Source organism: Phyllostomus discolor, chromosome 8 (assembly GCF_004126475.2).
Source record: "Phyllostomus discolor isolate MPI-MPIP mPhyDis1 chromosome 8, mPhyDis1.pri.v3, whole genome shotgun sequence".
Taxonomy (NCBI): Eukaryota; Metazoa; Chordata; class Mammalia; order Chiroptera; family Phyllostomidae; genus Phyllostomus; species Phyllostomus discolor.
In genome coordinates, this window is record NC_040910.2 from 70,046,480 (window position 1) to 70,061,899 (window position 15,420).

The 15,420-nt window shown below is 49.9% G+C and overlaps 2 protein-coding genes across 4 annotated transcripts in view; both read left to right on the top strand.

Moving 5' to 3' along the window:
* PIK3R6 (phosphoinositide-3-kinase regulatory subunit 6) overlaps positions 1 to 5,458 on the top strand; it is a 48,689-nt gene extending 43,231 nt beyond the window's left edge. For all 3 annotated transcript variants that reach the window (XM_036033009.1, XM_036033008.1, XM_036033011.1), the window contains 2 exons: positions 4,069 to 4,181; positions 4,753 to 5,458. In XM_036033009.1, coding sequence (XP_035888902.1) covers positions 4,069 to 4,181; positions 4,753 to 4,906 — 267 coding nt within the window. In that variant the 3' untranslated portion in view covers positions 4,907 to 5,458. The remainder of the gene's footprint in view (positions 1 to 4,068; positions 4,182 to 4,752) is intronic.
* Positions 5,459 to 7,674: 2,216 nt separating this feature from the next.
* Positions 7,675 to 13,066, top strand: MFSD6L (major facilitator superfamily domain containing 6 like). Its single transcript, XM_028534473.2, has one exon. The coding sequence runs from the start codon at positions 7,847 to 7,849 to the stop codon at positions 9,638 to 9,640; it is 1,794 nt and encodes a 597-aa protein (XP_028390274.1). The 5' UTR covers positions 7,675 to 7,846; the 3' UTR covers positions 9,641 to 13,066.
* Positions 13,067 to 15,420: the final 2,354 nt, after the last annotated feature.

The following is a 15,420-nucleotide window of genomic DNA, read 5'->3' on the forward strand; positions in this document are numbered from 1 at the left end:
AATTACATGCCTGTTTCTTCAATAATATGTTGTTCACTTCTCATGGTTGTTATTCCCCATATTTCTTTATTCATTTTAAACATTTTATGTAATTATATTGTCTATAATTATCAGAAGGGTAAGCCTTCTGTTTATGGGGTCCGCTGACCCCCATAGTAGCTTATTTCCTGGTGTGTTTCCTCAACTGAGAGTTCATATTTGTGGGGTTTTATCTGTGGAAAACCTGGGTGAAAACTTGTCCTTCTAGAGAAATTCTGTTTGCTCTTACCAAGTGCCCCAATGACATTTTCAGTCCAGGGATGCATTTCAAGTTGATTTCTTGGCCCGTAACCCCCCACCCAGACCCTGCAGACAGTGTAACCGTGTACCCAGAGCCACATGAGAACAGGTTCCTGGCCAAGAACTCCCAGAGGAAGCTTTCTGCCCTCACTCACAGCGCAAGCCACAGCAGACACGCTCCGCTGGGCTGCTCGCGCCTTGTTCCCAACTTCATCTGTCCCTGGGAGTGTGGGCCTTGGGAGTCCTTGCGGGGGTCTCAGTTTCACATCCCTGCCTCTTGTGGGCCCAAGGCTTTGTCTCCCACTTCCCGTGGCTGTGGACACCCAAGCCCCTGGGTTCCTGAGATTAGCAAATACCCCCCCACCCCCAGAAAGCCACAGCAGTAGATCCACGTAACTGGGACTTTGGAATCGATTGACATTTTCTTCAGTTCCTGGTACATGACCAATTTTTTTAATATCTTGAAACAGCTAAAAAGTATGAGTGTGCTTTGTATCTGCAGGAATGCAAAATATGATGTTTAATTATTAAACTGAACACATCATGTTACTCTAACCTACAACTTATAAAATTTTTTGTCCACCTCACCTATCCAGAGTGGAAAGAGGTTTGTCAACATTCCCGCTGTGGTTCTGATCTCGTCAGTTCCATCTTATTCCCACCGTCCGCAGCCTCTGATGCATAAGCCTCTCCCACATTCTGACCTTTATGTTTGACCTTCCTCTCTCTGTACTCAAATATTGTAGTTTAGGGCTTTAGGTGTCTTTAAGTTTCATTAAAGATATACCTCCTTGTTTTGAGGAAAAGAATAAGAAAATATACACTTGCCATTTTGAAATCAGAAATCTTCATCCCTTTATTTTTAAAGCATTTTATTTTAGCTGTGCCACTTGTAAAGAGCATATAATGTGATTTTATTCTGACTCAGTCCAAAAGTCTATTTTTTACCAGATAAAAATTTAATACAACAATACTAACTTTATATCCTATTTCAACACTAACTTATTCTGCCATTTTATGTTGTACTTTCTGGATTTTTTAAATGCTTTTTGCTGTTTTTTACATTTCTCTGTGCTCAGGTTTTGTTCACTTACTGTTCCCCCTCTAGTAATTTGGAAGTTATATGTACCACTTTTTTCTATTAGTGGTTACCTTTAACATAAAAATATTTATATTTGAAGTTGTATTTATATATTATACTCCAGGAAAGCTGGCTTGCAACACTGTCACAGACATTTCCCTGGTTTTCTATTCCTGTGATCAATTTTGAATGACTTCCACCGCTAAAACTGAAGCCCTGCTCTCTGAGTCTTCCAGCTCCCTAATTCTGTGAATTCTGAGATACCACTTTCTCATCGTTCTTCTTCTGCCTGTCTGATTGTTGCTTTTTGGCCTCTTTCCCTGTACTTTCTCATAAACCAGTTCCTTAAACAGCTACTGTTCTCCACTTCTGCCCTTGGCCCACTTCTTTACTCATTCCCTGGGCTATCGAACACACTTTTAGTCCAATTCGTTAAGGGCACCCAAATCTCTACCTCCTGCTCTGACATTCACCCCTCACTGCCAGTCCCCCCGCCCCGCCTCATCTCTGACTCCTATGTGCAGCTAAGTTAGCATGAACCGGGTGTCCCTCAATACCCCAAACTCAAGATATTCAAAATCAAAGCCAGTGCTTTCTAAAGCTAAGAGCTCTCTGGGGCCAGACTGACTAGATTTAGATCATGTCTTTGCCATTTCCCAGCCATGTGACTTGAGGCAAGTCGCTCAAGCTCTCTGTGCCTCAGTCTCATTATCTGTAAAATGGGGATAATAATCTGCCTCATCTAGTTGCGGGGATTAAATGGGTATGATGTGTAAAGCTCTTAGGAAAGTGCTTGGCCAAATCAGAGCTACTTATGTGTTAGTGGCTGTTTTATTCCCCACCACGTCCTGTCTCTCGTTTATTGGTACCATTGCCAACCTGCTGCCTCGGCCAGAAACCTTGTCGTCATCTCAGGTGCCGCCTCTTCACTTCCCTGTGTCCTGCCGGTTTTCTCTCTCAAGCACTTTCAAACCTCTCCCTTCCTCTTTATTCTCCTTCTTCGGGTCTAGCTAAATTGACCAACCACCCCAATTTTCCCAGAACTAAGGGGTTTCCTAGGACATGGGACTTTGAGTGCTAAAGTGAGGACAGTCCCCAGACAAACCAGGACTAGTTGTTCACCCTTGGTCCAGACCTCCATCCATCCCCTTTTCCTGGACAAACATAACAGCCTCCCAGCGGGTGCCCCTGATGTCGCTCCCATACTGCTCAGGTCCACCTTCCACATCTCTGCCCAGTGGTCTTTCTAAAACAGAACTCAGATGTGTCACTTTGTGCTGAAAAGCCCTCCAATGTTCCCATTCTCCATGGCAGAGAGCAGAAGACTCTTCAGTGTTGCATAGCATGGCTCTTCTTCCTCTTCCTCCCCGCCCTCAGCTCCGGCCACCCCCTCAGGCCCTTTACATTGTGGCATTTGATAGTGTCCCAGCAGTCACGCCCCTGGACCTTTGTTCATGCGCTTTTCTGGGCCTGAGACCCCATTCCTCCCTCCTCTTCCCCATCTTCCCTTCATACCTCCCAATTCTCCTTTAAGATGAAACTCAGGTGTCAACTCCCCCTGCAGGACCTTCCTGATGCTCTCCTCCTTCCCCCCAGCACCCTCCACCCCACCCCACTCTCCCCAGTGACTAGGTGCCCCACCTCTGTGCTCCCATAATGCTCCAGGGTGACAGCCACAGAAGCTCTTACACCATGAGTGACTCTGGTCTGTGACAATGAGAAGGTGGATTGGCCTGGTGGTTCTCGGCCATGCTTCCAATAGGGAGCTTATTTTAAAATGGCCATGCATGGCTGGACTACACACTATTTAGATCAGACTCTCTGATTTGATATTTTGAAAGATGATTCTCATGAGCAGCCAGGGTCGAGAACCTTGGACAAGATGGACCCCAGAGCTTTAACCCCCAGTGCTCTGTGGTGGTGAATCACCCAAAGCCACCATCTGCACGTGGGCTCAGCCTGTGACCTGGGAAGGCCCTCTGAAAACCTCTGACCTGTGACCCAGGCTGCTCCAATCTTCTGCCCAGGGGGAGAGGTCCTCCCCAGAGTGGCCCCCTCAAGTCGGACATTAGAAGGGTGACTGGGGGCTGCTTTCCTTTGGCCCTGGGTACTTTCTAGAGATGCTAGGCAGGGCTTCAGAGTGCAGAGGGCTGGAACACCTTGCCCCAGGTTCCCTGTGCAGAGCGGGGCATCTATATCTGCCCCCACCCCATACAATTCCATGCTACAACTGATAAGGCCTGATCTGAGTCTTGAGCGGGGGGGGGGGGGGGGGGGAGGGAGTAGGTGGCCCCTTTCTAGACCCTCTGTCTCTGTCCCAGGTAAACAGTTTTGTATGTAATCCAACATGGAGCTGGGATCAGGACTTATAAAATTCCACCAGAACATGCCTGTTGTATAGGGTGTGCCTGGGTAACTCGATAAACTGGCAAGCACTAGCCACAGAGTTCCAGGTTGTGTTCAGAATTAAGGATGACACATTAGGAAAGAACTGCAGAAACACCGAGGCCCCCAGCGACAAGAGCAGCTCAGAAGCAGTTCCTGTGGGATTGTCGCTGCTGAGTCACTAGGGTTAGGGTTAGGGTTGTGCAGGGAGAGAGCTGGGGACCCCATGTGCTGGACTGAAGAAACACACCAGAGTTCAGGGCAGGAGAAATCAGCAGGGCCGTGTGTCACAAGGTGACGCACGAGCTGTCTCTTTGTTGCAGACAGTGACAAACACCTTCCGGGCAGCCAACATCCAGATCCAGAGCCAAGACCAGAGGCTGATGACGCTGGTGCTGGACAAGGACAATCGGCGCACTTTCAGGGATGTGGTCAGGTAAGACTGGGCCTGCTGCCTCACAGGCTGCGTGCCCCACGGGGCAAACCTAAGCCGAAGCCAGCCCCTACCATCTCCTGCCTGTAGCCTTGCCAGAAGCAGATCCTGTGGCCACGCAGGTGTCCCTGGTGGGTATGAACTTAGGCCACTGCCCTATGACTGGAATCCAGGAAGAAGGGCAAATGAATGGCTGATCCTGGGTAGCAGAAATTCCTCTATGAACCCTCAGCCTACAGCCCTCCTGATCCAACGCCTGGTACTGGTACTGGCCCCTTCAACACAAGCTGACCTACTGTGGCAGCTGTGTGTGCCCCAGTTCGTGTGACCCTTATTGGTGTCCCCTGGAGAGGCGTGTTTGGGTAAGGAAGGCACACACAGTGACCTATCCAGGCATGTCCTCCTCTCCCAGTGTTTGCCCTAGGCCCAGGGTGTTCTTTCTTGTTCTAATGCTTTCTCTTTCCTCTGTGGGGCCCCCTCTTCTATGCCCTGCAATAAAGGGGCTACCTTTAAAATCCCCAGCAGACATGACCCCTGAGATCAGTCTTCCGAACTGGTCTCTCCCTACTCACAGATTCGAGGTTGTTCCCTGCCCAGAGCCATGTTCCGGGGCCCAGAAGTCCAAGGGGCTCTGGCTCAGCTCACACCAGCAGGAGATGGAAAGGACCAGAGCCAAGCCCAAGCCCCTTCTAATGCCCATCAACACGTTCTCCGGCATTGTCCAGTGAGCCTGAGGGTACAGCAGAAGTACTGAGTCTGAGAGCCTCGAGCCCAAGAAGAAGGATACACTACCCTACCAGTCCCAAATACTCACACCTCTGGCCGGAGCAAGGCCGGGCTACCCTGGACAGTTTCCAGCCCTGACCAGGAGCCAGCGAGTGCCCAGAGCACAAGGCAGCTGGCGGTGAGGGGTGATGGAGCAGGGCCCACTGGAAGGCCCAAGGATGTCCCCGGCACAGCTGCGCACACACACAAAGCCCAGCTCCTTGCACAAAGGTCTGCTCCTTCATTGATTTTCAGTTCCCACCTCTCCCACTCAAGCTCCCACAAAGCCCTTAAAACCAAAGTGACAGCTGCTGTTTTGGCCAGGGGCCTGTGTCCTGGGGGGAAATGGGAAGTAGACAAAGGCAACTACACCTCCTCCTCCTCCCAAGTTTGCTCCCTTCCCTGACTCCAGCCTCTACCCACCCCCACCCACTCCCAGGCAGGCTTCTCTCCCCGGTGAGAGGAAAGTGTCAGATTCAATAAATGCACACTAAAGTGTTTCTGCTTTTATCTAACACCTAGCTGTGTTTGCATTTGAATAGAAGTTGGCAGCAGTACTTGATCTAACCTAATGAATCCACAGGCCGGGTAAGTTTTGTGAAGTATTTACTGGTGTGTTCTGTCTACCTCATCGCTCCTACACAGACCTGTTCCAAAACAGAGGTGGGAGTGCAGGCTAGTTTGAGAAAGCAGAGATTAGAGACATCAAAATTCTTGGCTTTTGAGTTCAAAGGCTTTCACCCACATGTAAAATGGGGAAGATCAGTGACCCAGAACCACTTCCCTTACCCCCAGGACTAGTTGTGGGGTAGGGGAGAAAGTAATAGAACATGCAGGTTTGACTTGAGTCCATCCCTTTCACCTGGGTGGATTCCCCAGGGATTGTGGGGTGGGGTGGAGATGGAAGAATCCCTTTCGAATTTGGAGATCCAAGAATAGAGAGATAGGCTCTTCCCTTTTGGCCTCATGGCCCTGGGACTGGGGACAAGTCCCACAACACATTCTCACTGCCTAGAGCAACAGGGTAAGAAGGGCTCCCTGGAGTATCTAGATGGATGGGCCCAAGGGCAGCCTTAGAGTTCATGTGCCCTCATGAGGCATGTGAAGCAGGTGAGGTTTTCTCAGGTAGTTTAAAGCAAACAAGCTTAATGGGTCTGACAGTAAAAGGGAAGAGGTGCAGCTGTGAGTGGCATCTCGATGGACACGAATGTGCGGGGTGCCTGCCCCTCCCCCAGTGGAGGTCAGCTCAGGTGAAGACCAGTGAGCAGGTGGACATGGGAGCCTTTACTGAAGCTGCAGAACCCGGAGAGGAGAGGGACTAGGGACAGCCCTCCATGTCACTGAGCTGGTTTTAAAGCTGAAGTGACTGATATCACTGAATGTGAGTTTATCTGAAGGTGGCTAGATTTTTTTCTCTCTGCCATCAGGGTGATGCAAACTGATTGGTATCAATCCGGGCATTCATCGTTATCAGGTTTTTGAAGTAAACAGTTGTTACAGTTAGGGGAGGGCTCTGGGCCTCCTCCCCCACCAAGTTCTCTACCAGCTCACAATGAAAGCAAGTTGTAGACCAAATTCAGCTACATGTACACTCCCCTCCCCACTCCAACCAAATTAGGTGCTCTAAAAAAACTGAGCACAGAAGTTCACTGGACCAGTGGCTGGATACTGGACCATCTTGGAGTAAAATCTATGGCACCATTCCAAAGGGTGTGGCTTGCAGGAATATCTAGATTCTTAGGCTCTGTTCACCATGGGGTGAATGTCTCCAAAAAAAGCAAAACCAATCAATGTGACTTGGACACCACTGTTTCACCAGTGAAATTTTGCCAGTATCAATCATGCTAATTGATGAAGTCCCTTTGCTGTTCTAAGATTGTTCAAGCGCTTGTATTAACTGTCTGGAGTGCGGCTTTTTAATTCAACGTTAGCTGACCTTCTCTGGAGTATGTATGTATTCCCTAACTGGATACTTTAGGTGTAGGTTAAAATTACCCAATACATACACACTGTTTCGGGGTCTAGGATGGATGCTAGGGTGGGGGCTGCTGGGGTGCCACTCCAAGACAGCCCTCAGCTGTCAAGCCCTCTCTGGGGATCTTCCCAAATGAAGAAGACTGAGTCACCCAGTCACGCCCCTTCCAGGGGGCGCTTACATCCATTGAAACAGCTCTAAGCCCTGGGGCCAAAAACAGCTGCCAAGCTGAAGCTTTGATTCGGATGGAGGCAGACAATAAACAAGATAACACGTGTTATAGAAACCCGTAGTGTGTTGGATAGTAGTCCCTGCTGTGGATGGAAATGAAGCAGGGAAGGGGAGGTGCGCGTCTGGGGAGGGGGCTAGGACTCCGTATCTCAGTGAGCGTGGACAGGGACGGTCGCCGAGGTGGTCCTTCATCAACGGGCATTTGGGTAAAGACCTGAAGAGGAGGAAGGGAGCGCATACCTGGGCTTCCATTCTCGCTCCCCGCCTCCCGGATAGTTTCACTCGCCTGAGGCAGTTCAGGAATATAACTCAGATTCCTGAGCGACGCGAAACAGCGTCGGGGGCTGGGGGCTCGGCTGGGCGCGCACCCTGCAAGCCACGTCCACCCTCGGCACCCGCGGGAGGCCGCTGGGGCGGGCGGCCAGAGGGCGGGCACTGCCCGGCGCCGCGGAGGCCGCGGGACGTGGCAGGTGCGGCGGGCAGGTGCGCCCGCCCCGCCCCCAGGTGCGCCTCAGGGCGGGCCCACTTCCGGGCCGGACACCGGACGTGGGGCGGGGGCGGCCGTTGACCCGGTGACCGCGGCGCAGCCGGAGGCGGGAGGTGGGACCCGCTCGCTCCTCGGCGCACGAGCCTCCGTCCCGCGTGGGTACCGGGCGCCGCGCCCTCGGCCGGCCGGGGTCTGGCGGTGCCGGCGGCCATGAGCGCCAACCCCCAGTGGGACGTCCGCCGGGCGCTGGGCGTGGCCCGGCTCTTCCACTGGGTGTGTGGGGTCCGGGACGCCACCGCGACCCCGTTCCTGACCCTCTACCTGAGGCAGCTGGGCTTGGCCGCGCCCTGGGTGGGCGTCCTCATGGGAGCCAAGCACCTGATCGCAGCCTTCTGGGCTCCGTTCTGTGCCTTCCTGGCCAGAAGCTGCCGGAACAGGAGGGCGCTTCTGATCGGCTCGCTGCTGGGCTCGGGGGCAGCCAGCCTGCTGATGGCGCTGGTGCCGCCGCGGGACGGAGACCCGGGGCACCGCTCCTGCAATGGCAGCCGCCGCGCGACCCCCACAGTCCTTCCGCCGGAGGCGGCGCTAACCGGGAACTTCGCCCCGGCCCGAGCGGCCTCGAGCAGGAGCAGCCCGGCGGGGGCCCCCAGCCTCCCAGCCGAGAGGCGTCCTGGGACCAGGGACGCCTCTGGCTTCAGAAAAGGACCACGGGACAGTGTCCGAGAACCTGTCAGCCATCGGCCCAGATACTTTGTGGGCTCTGTTGAAGGAGCCAGGACCACACCCGAAGTTCTCCACCCTGTCACCCCGGGGCTGAAAGATACTCCCTGGGAAGGTGCTTTTAAGGGGGTCAGTACTGCCCACCCTTTGTTTGCCGGGGGTTCAGCCCTGGGAAGTCCAGCCAACTTGTCAGCAGTCCAGGGGAACTCGGGAGACCCTGATTTCTCCTTGGAAGGGCTGCGATGGACTTTCATTCTGTCCTTGGGGTTCATGGTGTTCTGGGAGCTGCTGGCAGCCCCTCTGGAGCAGGTGGCGGATGACAGCCTTTTCGAATACCTGGATTTTGTGGACGCCACTGACCGTTACAGAAACCTGTGGGTCTGGAGGCTGCTGGGCACGTCGGCAGGCGTGTGTGGCATCGCAGCCTTGGTGGAGCGGCTGGACTGCTTCCTGATGACGAGTGGCCCCCCGGGTGTGGTGCACTTCTATGGCTACTCGCTGGTCAGCAGCCTGGCGGTACTGGTGAGCATTGCTTTTCCTGTCCCCATCTGCAGGCAGCGGGAGCCCAGCTACAGAGCCGTCAGAACACTGTCTCTGGTAGAGAGCGACCCCCGCCTCATTCTCCTAGCCTCCACTGTCTTTCTGGTAGGAGCCGCCACCAGCGCAGTACAGAACTTCCTATTCTGGCACATGGAGGACCATGGGAGCAACGAGCTGGTTATGGGTTTCTCAGTTGCCTTGGGCTTGCTGGGGGAAATTATGCTTCATCCGTTCAAAAGCATGTTGCTTAGGAAACTGTCCAGAGCAGGAACAGTGGGGCTGGGGCTGGGCTGCCTTTTGGGGCAGCTGCTGTACTACTCTTTCCTCTGGAGCTGGTGGTCCGTCCTCCCCGTTCAGATCCTGAGTGCTTTCAGCAACGGGGCTCTGTGGTGGGCAGTGGGGGCTTCCATAGAGGACCTGGCCACTCCCAGAACAGAGAGACCTCTGAGTGCAGTGTTTCGAGGTCACTTCTATGGGGGCGGAGCCAGCCTGGGGAGCTTTGTCGGGGGCTTCGTGGTGAGGCACTTCAGCCTGGCTGTGCTCTACCAGGCCAGCTGCGCCGTGCTGTTGCTCTGGCTGATTCTGTTCCTGTCCATCTGGCCAAGGCTGCCCCAGGAGCGACAGATCAACTACTCAAAGCTGCTGACCGTGGAGGCAAGTGATACAAGCGACTCTGAGCAGGGGATGGAACGGGACTGGCTTGTGAAGGCCATGAGGGAGGACCACTCAAACTGGAAGGGCTGAGAGCTGGGATGTGCTGATCTGGGAAGGAGCCAAAGCACTGGATGAAACTCAGCCTGCTGAGGACAAAATCCCTGAGTCCTGCCTGGGGTTGTGGGAGCCGTGGAAGACAGAAAGCACGTTTGTGTTGAAGCCCCGAAGGTTCAGCTCACTCAATGTATGATTTTCTTCACTTGGATAGTAAAAGGAAACTTCATTTTTTGCAGTTCAATTTTCTTTTAATAATAGAGGAAAAGTACATTTGCTGAAAAACAAAAAAAGTTCTCAGCATTCATTGTATTTTTGGTGTATAAGGTTTGCGAGAGCTTTGCTAGCACTGACCAGTGCTGGTGATTTCAGCCATGGCTGGAGTGCTCAGCTCGCCCTGGCAGGGCCGGGGAAGCAGTGGGGACCTGCAGGACTCAGGTGGCGATGCAACACTGGCTTTGATGAGTCGTGTACATTCCTGTGGGTCCTAAAAGGCAGGAGCCTGATCCTGTGAAGACTGTGCTTGGGCAGGCAAGAACTGTAATGAAAACCGAAACTGTTTTCTCTCTCACTCCACTGATACACAGGCGCCCATGCTCCCACCCACTACCTAAGTTTCCAATAGGAGAATGTGTTGGAAAATGTAAATTGTGTCCAGGGGAGAGGGGTGGAAGTTAATAGGTTTTCATTCTTACTCTCAGATATGTGTGTCTCCAGGGAAAGTATCCTTAGAATTATCTCCATGCTTATGTCAGAGCAAAGGTGATTTTGTGTCCTTTGGACTCGCGTGTTGCACACTGCACCTCATGGAGCATGTGAAGATTGTTTGCATCTACTCTGATTAGGGTGGGGTGGCCTCTGTAGAGTTTGGATGCTACAGGCAGTCCACACTGTGACTGTGCCTAGTTGCTTGGTGGGGCGCCTTCGCCAGCCCTCCCTGTAGTCCGGGAAATGGTCCTTTATCCCAGGGACCAGCCCCCAGAGCCCAGTTCTTCTGTTCTATAATCAGGTAAATATAGGACATTGGACTTAGAAGAGGCCTCATCTTACAAATGCAGAAAATGTCTCACAGCTGGAGAAGGGAAACACACACACATGAATGTCCTCTGGGTCAGATACGGTTCTAGCAACTTTACTTTTTTTTTAATTCTTCCTAAATAGCTTTCGGGTACAAATAACCAACAAAAAAAGTAATCTCTTAAATAATTTAGGGATTCACTTGTCTCTCATAAGAAGTCTAGGGTTAGGCAGTCCAGAGCCAGTACAGCTGCTTAGTAATGCCTCTGGGGACCTAGATCTCTTCAGCTCTTTGCCATCATCCTCAGGTTGTAGGCCTTCCTCCCATGTTTGGTCACGTATAACAAGATGGCTGCTGCAACTCCTCTCATCCACATTCCAGGCAGGAAGAAGAGGGCAAGGGGAACAACAGGGTTGAATGCCTATACCAGGAAAACAAAAACCTCCCTGGAAACTCTTAGCAGATTGGAATGAACTGCATCACATGGCCACCCTCAACTGCAAAGCAATATGGGAGGTGGAGTATTTTCCACTGGGCACATTTATACCCCAAGCAAAATCAAGGTCCTGTTGGGAAGAAGACAGGGCTAGCATTGTCTCAGCACAGTCTCAGAAGTGGAATTTGCATTCCGGCCTGTCTCAAAGCCTGAGTTCCTTTCTGCACAGCAGGCCTGCTTCCCCACAGAAACAACTTTAGCCACTTGACCTCCCACAATACATGTAATACCCTAGGAATACACGTAAATCAAGTTTGTTAGCTTCGTTTCACAAACAAGAAGAGGGAATCTCGAAGAAGTCATACATGGGGTCACTGGCAAAAACATCTCCTCACCCCCAATTCAGTGCATTTTCTGCTATGTTGAATTCCACACCTGGCTGGCCAGTCAAGCCATCTGAGGAGCATTAGAAAACATAGGTTCCTGGGGTCCATCAGGATTTCTCAGGTGCAGCCCAGAATCTGTAGTGTTAATGGCGTCTCCAAGTGATTCTATGTGGCTAGCCAAGCACAGATCCACTTGGTTACCCTTTCCAGCCCTGCATGTCCCACCACTCTGGCTGAATGCTTCTTAGCATGCAGTAAAGAGAATACTAGCTATTGAATGGCTCCTATATGTTAGACACTTTCCTAAACACTTCATATGTACTAGCTTATTTAGTCCTCAAAGCATCTCAGGTTGTAGGCTTCTACCATCTCCAATTTACAGATGACAAAATTGATGGCTAAGTAAATTGCTTGAGGTCACACAGCGAGTAGGTGGCAGCATTGGGATCTAGATCCAGCCTGGTGGCGCTGCAACCTGAAACTTTATTTATTTTTTTTAACTATTTATTTTTATACAGAGGAGAAGGGGGGAGAAAGAGGGGAAAGCAATATCCATGTGTAGTTGCCTGTCATGTGGCCCCGACTGGGGACCTGGCCTGCAACCCAGGCATGTGCCCTGACTGGGAATTGAACCGGAGAATTGAACCGGAATTTTGGTTTGCAGCCCGTGCTCAATGCACTGACCCACACCAGCCAGGGATTGAAACCTGAAACTTTAATCACTATGCTCTATGGCCAAGAAATTGGACCAAAGATGGAAACTTAAATATTGAGATTTAAGGCAGCTATCACTTGAAATCTATTGGAGAGTAGATAGTATTTACTACATAGACAGACATACAATAATACTAAAACACAAACACATATGTGGCCCCCTAACATAAACAAGAGGACGAGGAACAGGACTTGGCTTAGGAAAAGAGTTAAGAAAGTAAGTGTGATTTAGTCAGAAGAGGGAGAAGAGGATGAGGTGGAAGAGGAGATTGAGTGAAATAAAAGTTTAAGGATCTAAAAAAATCTTATGGGAAAGATGCTGAGAAACTTGTGTTTTTGTCTATTTGCTATTTGACTAGCCTCTGTTTGTAGATGATTATGCAACTTGTCATGGAGAATCCAGAAGTGAATAAAATGTGTAGCCCCCCACCCTCAGGAAGCTAATAGTCTAACTGGGAGACTGACTTCTGTTCATGCACACATGCATAAGGAAGCACAGGACGCTGGGAAATGACTCACAAAAGAAAGCATTACAGGAGTTTAGGAAACGGAGAGATCATTTCTGACTCAGGAACTCAAGGAAGATTTTGTGGAATTACATGTAAGTTAAGCATTAAGAATAGTAAACCTAATAGGTAGAGAAAGGGTAGGAACTCAGGAAGGGTATTCTAGGCAGAGGGAACAGCATGAGCAAAGTTACAAAGGTGGGAAGCATGGGGTCTACTTGGAGAGTAGCAAGAAAAAATGTTTGGTGGTAGCAAAGAATTTGTGTAGGGCAATGCTGACAGGCAAGACTGGGAAAGGTAGCTTAGGACCAGATCATGGAAGATTTTGATTCCATAAACTTTGGATAAACCATGGAAGGTTCTGGAAAGGGTCATGACAGGTGAGGACTGCACTGAGCCTTTTAAAAAAAATAATTAGCTTTATTGATGTATTATTGACATATAACATACTGTACATGTTTAAATTGTATAATTTGATCATTTTAACATGTTTATATACCTATGAAACCATCATGAAAATCAACATAGTGAACAACTACATCACCCCCCCAAAAAAAAATTTCCTCCTGCCCCTTTGTAATCCTTCCTTTTCCCCTCCCTCTACCCTGGTCCTAAACAACCACTGGTCTGCTTTTTGTCACTATACAGGGGTAGGAAAGAGTAGTTCTACAGCTGTGAGGGACATTCTTTTACATTAATAAAACTATTGTGATAATCATAACCTGTATGTCTTTTCCATATGAACTACTATAAACCTACTTTTGCCCACCCTGTATCTATAGTAGTTTGCATTTTTAAAGACTATAACATGTACTCTTTTATGTCTGACTTCTTTCACTCAGCAGAATTGCAGTGACTTTGGACACCCACTGCCAAAAATCAGGACACACTCTACAGCTTAAGGGCACCCAACTGTCCTCAGTCAGACACCCTCACTTCTGACTGACTGGCCACAAATATAGAGGTTCCCACTTTCCCCTCAGGTTCAATAATTCACTAGAGCCATTCACAGAATTCAGGAAAGCACTATACTTAGGATTACAATTTTATTATAGCCAGAGGACACGGATCAGAGCCATCCAGAAGAAGAGATGCAGATGGGGAAGTCTGGGACGTCCCACATGTGAAGTGTCACGTCCCCTCCTGGGGAGTCAGAATGCGGCACGCTCTCAGCACACTGATGTGTGACCATAGATAGAGTATTTCCCACCAGGGAGGCTCACCAAGCTTTGGTGTCTGTGGTTTTTACTGGGGCCTCATTATACAGGCATGACTCATTGAATCATTGGCCTGGGACTCTATCTTCAGTCCTCTTCTCCTCCCCAGGAAGCAGGCTGGCAGGACATCATTTGGTTCAAAGTCCCAAGTTTCTGACACACGGTTGATCTTTCTGGCATGGCCAGCCCCCCTTCTGAGTGACCTCGTTCGCCCAGACACAGGTGTGGTCTGAGAGGCCCAAACAAAGACACTCTGAAAACTCAGAAAAATTCCAAGGATTTCAAGGCTACCTACCAGGAACCAGGGGCAAAGGCCAGCCAGAAATTCTCACCAAACAGGTATACACAAACAGAACAAGAAAGGACAAGCTAAAGGTCACGTGAGAAGCTCAAACAGTGAGTACTCCATGCAGTCTGGGGCAGGGGTAATGGCTGAGGGCTGGGGTGTTCAGAAGACACCACATGGAGAGGATGAAGATGAAGTAGCTTGTGTACTGAAGAAGGAACAGGGACATAAAGACAGACTTTGAGTAGGTCAGTTAAGCTTCATAAAATCAAAACTAAATAAATGTTTAGCGCTCAGCCTCACGACTATCAGAAACATCAAGTTCTAACATATCTTGGTTCCAGCTAAGAGGAAAGTAAATATTGAATGAGCCATTAACATTTATTCTCAGGTTTACTTAAACTATTATTTCCCAAATGAGTTTTGTACATTTAATCACAGTGGGGGTGGGGGTGATGGCTATTAAAAAAGGATTCTGTGGTAACCACTTTGGAAAAGGATATAAATTATTCTCACTTCTTAGAAAATTATAATATACATTAGCAGTTAAAGGCTCTGAAAGGCCCATCATCAACAAACTTGTGAGCTCTGTGGGGCCTATAATTCCGCTTGTATATCCAGTGCCACAGCTTCTTCCAGGTAGCACTGACCACTGTCTTGCAGAACCAATGTCCCCTACAATAGACTTTGGAAAACACCAACATTGGTAATTTTCTGTGTGTCCTTGTCAACTCAGCGGAGTCAGTGCTCAGTGACACTGGGCCCCCACACCCAAACTGGCAAGAATCCTGGGTATCCCTGCTAAGAACTTAACAAAGCTTGCCTCATTAATTCAGACCATCAACTTATTTCACAGGTAAAATAACTAAGTTCAGAATGTTAAAAATTCAAAACCAGATCTATTTGAATGTGTCCTCTCAATGTCTGTGTTCAAACTGATTCCGACAAGTGGAGAGGCTCTTCCTAACAGGGGAGGGAGCGGATGGTCAGAGACAGGGACGCGGCAGGGACAACTCATCCAGTTGGCTTGTGGATGTTGCATGAGGAGTCATAGAAAATAAGGTTGGAGACATGGGTTGGGATCCGATTGTGGATACCCTCAATGTCACCCTAAGAGAAAGGGAACTCACGAGGTTGAAACTGTACCCGCCTTCTCTGTGCCTCACACCTGCATGTGGTAACGCTCGTGAACCTCACCACACAGATACTCATTTTACAGCAGGGGAAACTGAGGTGCAGGAGGTTAACTGACT

Excerpts from the sequence above, each read along its gene's own strand:
- MFSD6L (XM_028534473.2), top strand. The coding sequence starts at position 7,847 with ATGAGCGCCAACCCCCAGTGGGACGTCCGCCGGGCGCTGGGCGTGGCC.